The sequence below is a fragment of the Coregonus lavaretus genome, assembly GCF_964263955.1.
Source record: "Coregonus lavaretus genome assembly, chromosome: 15".
In the NCBI taxonomy this organism is placed as follows: Eukaryota; Metazoa; Chordata; class Actinopteri; order Salmoniformes; family Salmonidae; genus Coregonus; species Coregonus lavaretus.
Genome location: NC_140002.1, coordinates 23,413,697 through 23,423,423, shown reverse-complemented (window position 1 = coordinate 23,423,423; position 9,727 = coordinate 23,413,697). Strand labels below are relative to the sequence as shown.

Below are 9,727 nucleotides of genomic sequence, written 5' to 3'. Positions count from 1 at the left end.
CTGGGCAATACGGACTTTCAGCTCCCTCCAAAGATTTTCTATTGGGTTCAGGTCTGGAGACTGGCTAGGCCACTCCAGGACCTTGAGATGCTTCTTACGGAGCCACTCCTTAGTTGCCCTGGCTGTGTGTTTCGGGTCGTTGTCATGCTGGAAGACCCAGCCACGACCCATCTTCAATGCTCTTACTGAGGGAAGGAGGTTGTTGGCCAAGATCTCGTGATACATGGCCCCATCCATCCTCCCCTCAATACGGTGCAGTCGTCCTGTCCCCTTTGCAGAAAAGCATCCCCAAAGAATGATGTTCCCATCTCCATGCTTCACGGTTGGGATGGTGTTCTTGGGGTTGTACTCATCCTTCTTATTCCTCCAAACACAGCGAGTGGAGTTTAGACCAAAAAGCTCTATTTTTGTCTCATCAGACCACATGACCTTCTCCCATTCCTCCTCTGGATCATCCAGATTGTCATTGGCAAACTTCAGATGGGCCTGGACATGCGCTGGCTTGAGCAGGGGGACCTTGCGTGCGCTACAGGATTTTAATCCATGACGGCGTAGTGTGTTACTAATGTTTTTCTTTGAGACTGTGGTCCCAACTCTCTTCAGGTCATTGACCAGGTCCTGCCGTGTAGTTCTGGGCTGATCCCTCACCTTCCTCATGATCATTGATGCCCCACGAGGTGAGATCTTGCATGGAGCCCCAGACCAAGGGTGATTGACCGTCATCTTGAACTTCTTCCATTTTCTAATAATTGCGCCAACAGTTGTTGCCTTCTCACCAAGCTGCTTGCCTATTGTCCTGTAGCTCATCCCAGCCTTGTGCAGGTCTACAATTTTATCCCTGATGTCCTTACACAGCTTTCTGGTCTTGGCCATTGTGGAGAGGTTGGAGTCTGTTTGATTGAGTGTGTGGACAGGTGTCTTTTATACAGGTAACGAGTTCAAACAGGTGCAGTTAATACAGGTAATGAGTGGAGAACAGGAGGGCTTCTTAAAGAAAAACTGACAGGTCTGTGAGAGCCGGAATTCTTACTGGTTGGTAGGTGATCAAATACTTATGTCATGCAATAAAATGCAAATTAATTACTTTAAAATCATACAATGTGATTTTCTGGATTTTTGTTTTAGATTCCGTCTCTCACAGTTGAAGTGTACCTATGATAAAAATTACAGACCTCTACATGCTTTGTAAGTAGGAAAATCTGCAAATCGGCAGTGTATCAAATACTTGTTCTCCCCACTGTATATAGGCCTAATAGTACATAACGATAATACATAACTAATAGTTACCTTCAAGGTAATATGACATGCAGCTCATCAGCTTCCTCCTCTTTAATCAAGCACACATACACACACACACCTGTGACTCAAATCATTAGTACTGTAACCTTTGTGTCAACCCAGTAAATGTGTGTATTTTTTTAACCTCAATACAGATGTGTATGTCTGGGTATCTCCTGTAGAAAATGGCCCTCATGTTGAATTCTAGGTTTCCATTCTTCTTGAACCCACCTGTTCTTAGGGTGTTGTCCTCATATCAGATCACAGCGTACAAACCTATTGCTACACAACACAGATACAGACAATACAATTAGTCTTGATTTCGATGGAAAGATGGAAATCAAGGTTTGTACTGAATGACATTAGATGTGATCAGTCGATGCAGGTACAACCTCCATTCTGTAAGGTAGTAATGGATGTTAATGGAAATGTAATAATGTCCCAGTGATGTGTATACCCGTCTGTTTAAGCTGGCTGAGTCCAGAGGACGGTGGTCACTAGATTGGGCTGGGGAAAACATTGTAATTTATCATGCAGAGACATGTTGTAAGTTTGTGTGTGTAAACTTGTGTGTGACCTGACAAAAGCTAAAGATGGGTTCCCCTTGAAGTCTGATAGGAATATGTCCTGTCCAGCTGGTCTGGAATCAGCTCAGGTATCTGCCACTATAAAGATATAACACAGACATACAACTGATAACTTAGCTATATACCTCAAAACAATGTGTCATGACATCATGTGTTGCCATGCATAAGTTACAGTGTTGTGATAATCAGATTCCATGTGAGGCTGTTATTCACCAGATGCATTCTTTCTCCCTCTCATACTAGCTAGCTACTCCTCCCTCTCACACACACACGGCTTCAACGTAACAAGCTTAGGAAACATCATTCAATGGGTTAACATTAGCCCTTTTGTTTGGTATATATGGAAGTGGCACGTCTGGTCAGCATCTAAAACAGCTAGCTAGCCAGCCAAGTTAACTCATCTCAACTCCGTGATTTATGATAGACTTGAGTTTAGCTTGGCTAGCTAGCTAACGTTAGTGAGAGAGAGCTATATAGCTACTGTTGCCACAATCAAGCCAAACTGAATGTAATCTATCTAGCTAGTTTAACTAGCTGCTGTTAGCATATGGCTAGCTTGCTACAGTTAGCTCGTTAGCTAGCAATACCAACGAATTACAATGCTGAACCAACCAACCAAAACAATTAAGCAATTTTAGCAGCACGCGATCACATCAGACCTCTAACTTCCATTCCAGCTAGTCATTCCACATTACATAACCTTCCACTCAACATTCCATAGCAGTCTGAGCTGTAGCTGCACATTGTGCCCCCTACCGTTTCCCTCCCTCCCTCCCTCCACAACAGTCTTCTACTTCTATGATATAATGGCGGTCCGCAAACCAACGTTAAAAGGTGCATGCCGCCCCCTACTGTGCTGGATTGTGTGGTCAATCACGGTTTACAACATTTCTAAATCCTCCTACCTTACTCAGTACTTCTGGGAAAATAAAAAAAGAGCCCTACTAACTTCTAATAGACCCTCACCCATCCCCCAAATCCCTTCCAACTAAATATTTGTACTTAGAAACCCTCCCCATAGGCTGTCCATACAGAAACAACTGTATATTATCAGCAACTTTCTTTTTCAAGAAGAACATAAAACAAGACTTCGCCACTGTCAATTTAAAACGCCTATCAATCGACCATCTTTCAACATCCACTATAGCTTGTTGAATAGATTTGATCACGAGACATTCCTTCCCCTCTTCCAAATAGCTCCATCATCAGCATATAGGGAAGCCCCAATATCCCTACCTACATTCGAAAACACATCGTTAATCATAATGTTGAACAAAATAGGACTGATAGCACTGCCTTGAGGAATAACATTGTCAACTCCATAGGCATCAGATAAAATGGAATCTATTTTAACTCGAAAAGAGCGATTAAATAAAGCCAAAACCCAGTTATATAATCTCCCACCAATACCAAGTCTTTCCATCTTAAATCAGTAGGCCTTCTCTCCACATAGTGTCATAAGCCTTTTCAATGTCAAAAAAGACAGTAGCCATTACTTCTTTGATGACCAAAGTTTTTTCAACTTGTCTTCCCCAACAAGTCAGCTTTTTCTTTATCAGTTACAGCAATTTTTTGACCCACAACCAAAACTGGAATTCGAGTGGACTTGCTTCTTCCAGTCATCTTCTTCAACATAGACCATACATCCCCCAGCTCAGTACCCCTGCCTTTTGTAGAGCAGAACTGTCTCCATGCAGAAGTCATATTCCTACACAACACTCTGTAAGCCCTATTTCTTTCTCGATTAGCCGCAGTGCACTCTTCACCAAGGAACCACCTTCCTTTTCTTAACCAGTTTACTCACTGGTACATATACATTCGTAGCACTCAAAATGAGAGAGTTCACAGAGGCAGCACATACATCAACCAGCCTCTCTAAAGACAACTGTCCAACAGACTTTAAGCAATGATCACCAAACTTTTCCCAGTCTGCTTTATGAAAGCACCATCTTCTGAATGGTAGCCTATCTGGAATAGTAACATCAAAGTTCATGGTACACGAAATCGGGAAATGATCACTTCCAACTGTAGAATCATTCATTACATTACATTCACACATAGATGCAATAGAGTTAGAAGCCATTGTGAGGTCCAGGCAGGATGTAACCCCTCTAACAACATCCACTCTTGTACCACATCCATCGTTAAGACATACTAATGCTCATTTCCATCATATCTTCCACAATAGTACCATTAGCATCTGTATGTGTGCTTCCCCATAAACCATTATGTGCATTAAAGTCGCCGCACCATATTGCTCTAGAGTCCAATTCTCCTGATATTTCATCAAACATCGCTACAGATAGTTGACGACAAGGGTTGTAAAAATTGTGTAACTTAATATTACTACCTGCACAGTAGATTTCCACCATCACACATTCATATTCAGCTGGGACAGTTTTATTACGATATACAAGACCTTCTCTCATGAATGTAGCACAACCACCACCCTGTCCAAATGATCTATCAGATCTAATTGAACAATAACCAGGAATAATAAAATCAAGATGTGGTCTAAGCCATGTTTCTTGAACACGTATCACATCAGGTTTGATCTCTAAATCTATTACATATTTATTTAACTCCTGACCGTTAGCAATAAGGCTTCTGGCATTCCACTGAAGGATAACAAAAACCATAACTAATTATCATCATACTGAGACATTCCATCATTAGTATTATTAGGAGTCAACATATTAACAATTATGGCGACAGAAACATATGTTACTCCTAAAAACTCTGTTGCTGCTTCCACAATGATCTTCAACTTGGCAGTTCTTCTTTTCACAAACGCAGTCAGTTTGATAACCTTGCCAATGAAGGCTATAAAGTAAATCTGATTAACTATTAAGGTGTCCTTTGAAACGACACATTTGTGAGAGCAAGATTTCTGAGCAGGTCTCGTATCCGTGTCTGGACCAACATAAGTAACATTTCCTACAGTAGGTCCACTTATTCCAGGAGTAACCCTATTATCGCCATCATTCTGCCTAATAGTTCCACCAATCTGCCTTGCAGCCTTTGCATAAGAGACATTATGAGTGATTTTATATCTTTGGGCCTCTCTAGCCTCTTTCTACACCTGGCATCCACCAAATGCTGCAATGTGTCCGTCCGTCGATTTTCTTCCCATTTAGTTTTCATTTTCAGAATCTTCCCTTCCTGAACATGGTCGGCACAGAATATTAACACTCTACCATCACCAATGAACAGGGCTAATGTGACTTCCCCCAAATCTTTCTTAACGGCATTGGTTAATCGAATAGGGAGTAGATGAGACCCCGCTTTCGAATCAAAGACGATTACAACTTTCCACTCCGACACATCATTACCTTTGTTTTACACTACCTTCACCTCTTCACGTTCTCAACACTATAACTGCCACTGCTGTCAGCAGCGCTTATAGCAGGGCCATTCTTTTTTATTTTACTTTTTCCCACAGACCATCCAGGTCCATGATTTTCATCATCCCCAACCATACCATCAGAACTATCATCCATGTCGACCACAGTCCAGCACAGCTGTTGCTAAAACCGTCTACCACAACATAGAACTATGGATTCTATTTCGCTTCCTTGTTTGAAGTCGAACCTCGGCGTCCACATTTACGCAACAACAATCTTCTAAAGAAATTTGAACTGAAGTTTGCATTTACAATCATCATCCACTCGCCTCACCTTAGCAGTCGTCACTTCCGGTTCTCGTTGCTTGAGCAGTTCGAGTCTTCCAATAATCACTCTATTGCGACATTGAGTTATCAGTTGTTAGTTTAATATTACATTTTACAATCGAGGTATAGACCCGTATTACGCCTCATATGAATCTTCACTGCAGTAAAAATAAATAGTGGGGAGAGCACGTCAATCTGGTCCACGCTGATTTTTTTCAGTGCGCAAAAAATAACTATATTTTTTTGCAGGCCATCTAATAATTTGGCCAGGTAAAAATGTATTTGAACGCGGATTTCACGATCTGACATAATGACAGCCTACATTTTGGTCTTTACATTGGATATTTTTAAGCATTTTGAACGAAGAACCGTTTGGGAACCAAATATACCGTCTCTTTTATGTGAACGGAGCCAAATGAGGTCATCATTTTGAATAACTAATCGAATGTGAATATTAATATTGATCCACATATGGCGTTAAAGGGGCGTGGTTATGGCGAAGACGAAACTAAAACTATCCTGCGATGTCAGAATACACCAATAGTTGACGTGCGGGCGGAGTTGGAATCGACGCATCTCAACCTTCCGGGCGGAAAGCGGGAGCGAACGACGGAGCCGAGAGTCATCAGGGTTAAAATATTCTGCCTTGGGGGTGGGGGGGTGGGGGAGGACATACTACTGACAAACCGGCGACGAGATTGGGCCTGCGGTGCCTGCAACCCAGGAAAACATGGAGCTCGAGAATATCGTGGCCAACACCGTCCTGTTGAAAGCAAGAGAAGGTAAGAGATGTCGGAGCGTAGGGACGGATAACCAGCTTGACAGCTCCTCTCTCTGCACCACCAGAACCAGCTCAGAACCTGGGGATTCCCCCAGGAAGCGCAGGCCACAGAGATAGGAGCTGGATGATTGCTGCACCTCTTTATTATTTGCAAAGCCTCTGAAGCGTTAAGATAACTATATTAACAATATATTATATTTACACAATATTTATCCGAGCTTAACCTTGGACATTGGTAGGCTACAGAAAAAAATGCGACTGTCAATCAGACTGCGAGACATTAGATTTTCTGTCTTTCTACACTACAGGATCATTCTGTCATTGTCGAAACAGGATGTTGAAAATAATCCCGTATTCAATTTGCAATGAAGAGCTAGCTACACACATACAAAATTAACGCCAGTAGACATTCATTTGTGGACCTATTGTTGGCAATGACAGCGTATGTCAGTGTGCTCCATGTTAGCGGATTGTAGTTGTGTTGGTAGGGTGTCAACATAAGGCCTATGTCAATTTGTGAAATGACAACATAAAGATGATCACTGAGTAAGCAGCACTATATACTCTAGCTGGTGTATCTAGCTGTTGCAGATACTGTAACAAGCCGGATATCATTTTTTCTAATTACTGTAGACCTATAATATATCCATCTGAAACACAAATGGCAACACTATATAATTTTATGCCCCAGTCACAGATTATCTGATAGTGGTCCTACTATCAGATACATTGGAAGCACTGACAGTAATGAACTAACTACAGTAAAAGAAGTCGGCTATCATGTGGGACAAAAGTAAGACATTTGATCTATCTATTTGTTATACCTCCTTCATACTAAATCAATTAGTGCAAACACAATAAACAAAGGTCTTGTTTTAAAACTCAGGAATGTTTTTCCTCCAAACAGAATCATTCCATTCACAGGGTGGTTGATCCTAGTCTGATGAACCCCACTCTGGCCATATTGGTCACATTGCATATTTTGGATATATACAGTAAAAATAGAATAGCATAGAATAACTTGTATTTTTCCCAGAGGGAACATCGGTATCATCATCAAATAACATCATACTGATCTGTAAATGTATATATTTCCAATCAACCAATCAGATTTTCATTTGTGAAATGCTTTACAATGGAAAACGAACAAAAACAATTGTACTGTATGTCGGAGGTAGCCGACAGAAAAACACAGTGTTCAAAGTGTTATTGTAATCTCTGGTAGGATCAATACTGTACTCTCTATCTAGTATCAATGTACTGTCTCTGTTTGTTTGATAGAGGAGAAGTATTGAATCTGCCATAGACATTACACAGACTTCTGTTTTCACGTCGCCTCTCTCTGGTCACGTTGTTTGCCATTGAAATCCACATTAAATACCACTGTGAAGTGTTATTATATTTGAATGTAGGACATTGTCAACCCTAAGTTCTACTTGAAATCTCTTTAGAGTGCCAGTCTTATTACATTTATCAGGGACTTAAGAGGGTGTGTTTTGCAGGAGAATGTGAAAAGATTTGTAAATGATCAAATTATATCTCTGAGAGACCAAACCCTACTCGGTAGCCAGGTGAAGTGGTATGATCAAATCCACATAATAACTACTTATTACTGCAAATCAGTATTATTGTATCTGCTTCACCCCAATATGGTGTTCTAGTAGAAGCACCTCTACTTTGTTTTCCCCTCTTGTTGTTGATGGTGGTGGTAATAACACTGTTATTCTGTTATTATCAAATAGTAATAATACATTAATACTTTCTGTCACAAACACCAGTTTAAGATGGAAAAGAGCGGCAGAGGGAAAGAATAAGAGGCACTGGATCTCTCTCTGATTTGCGCTATTATTTCCATATGGTTTGTCGGTCTTTGCATTTGCACTAATGCAGGATGTGATCTCATTCTTTCAACACCAGTGAGTATATTTCCATCAAACAATACTAAGTTAGTGATAACATACTGTACACTGTCATTTGCAGTATATAAACCCTGGATTGTTGATGCTATTTATTGGCCATTTGAGAGGCTTTTAAGCCACCGGTCGGTCATATTGGCACTCCCAAGTAGAAGCAGTCCTCCATAGGAATGAAGGGAATTCTACAGTATTTCAATTCAATGTTTCAAGGACAAAATTACATGTGTTTAAGTATTTTCTTGTTGTATTAGGGACAGTAACATTAGTAATCTCAAAAAAATTATACTTTAAGGAAAATGTTTTTATGTTTTATTTGTATGTTTAGCTCACATAATATAATTTCAAAGTATGCATTAAAGGTGTTTGTAATCTAGACATTAATAAATTATGTTCTATAGCTCCCAAAATATTTTTTACAATAGTGGGGGAGTGTCAAGATGGAGGCACAGTGGCTTCAACACAAGTTAGTCTTCTAGTGTATATACAGTGGGGAAAAAAGTATTTAGTCAGCCACCAATTGTGCAAGTTTTCCCACTTAACAAGATGAGAGAGGCCTGTAATTTTCATCATAGGTACACGTCAACTATGACATACAAATTGAGGGGAAAAAAATCCAGAAAATCACATTGTAGGATTTTTAATGAATTTATTTGCAAATTATGGTGGAAAATAAGTATTTGGTCACCTACAAACAAGCAAGATTTCTGGCTCTCACAGACCTGTAACTTCTTCTTTAAGAGGCTCCTCTGTCCTCCACTCGTTATCAGTATAAAAGACACCTGTCCACAACCTCAAACAGTCACACTCCAAACTCCACTATGGCCAAGACCAAAGAGCTGTCAAAGGACACCAGAAACAAAATTGTAGACCTGCACCAGGCTGGGAAAACTGAATCTGCAATAGGTAAGCAGCTTGGTTTGAAGAAATCAACTGTGGGAGCAATTATTAGGAAATGGAAGACATACAAGACCACTGATAATCTCCCTCGATCTGGGGCTCCACGCAAGATCTCACCCCGTGGGGTCAAAATGATCACAAGAACGGTGAGCAAAAATCCCAGAACCACACGGGGGGACCTAGTGAATGACCTGCAGAGAGCTGGGACCAAAATAACAAAGCCTACCATCAGTAACACACTACGCCGCCAGGGACTCAAATCCTGCAGTGCGAGTACATGTCCAGGCCCGTCTGAAGTTTGCTAGAGTGCATTTGGATGATCCAGAAGAGGATTGGGAGAATATCATATGGTCAGATGAAACCAAAATATAACTTTTGGGTAAAAACTCAACTCGTCGTGTTTGGAGGACAAAGAATGCTGAGTTGCATCCAAAGAACACCATACCTACTGTGAAGCATGGGGGTGGAAACATCATGCTTTGGGGCTGTTTTTCTGCAAAGGGACCAGGACGACTGATCCGTGTAAAGGAAAGAATGAATGGGGCCATGTATCGTGAGATTTTGAGTGAAAACCTCCTTCCATCAGCAAGGGCATTGA

General features: G+C 40.9%; 1 protein-coding gene across 1 annotated transcript in view; it reads left to right on the top strand.

Annotated features, from left to right (window-relative positions):
- The first annotated feature begins 6,229 nt into the window (after positions 1 to 6,229).
- Positions 6,230 to 9,727, top strand: part of LOC311143195 (G protein-coupled receptor kinase 6-like) — a 47,694-nt gene continuing 44,196 nt past the window's right edge. The window contains exon 1 of the mRNA XM_084178982.1: positions 6,230 to 6,317. Within this exon, the coding sequence (XP_084035108.1) occupies positions 6,266 to 6,317 (52 nt within the window). The 5' untranslated portion in view covers positions 6,230 to 6,265. The remainder of the gene's footprint in view (positions 6,318 to 9,727) is intronic.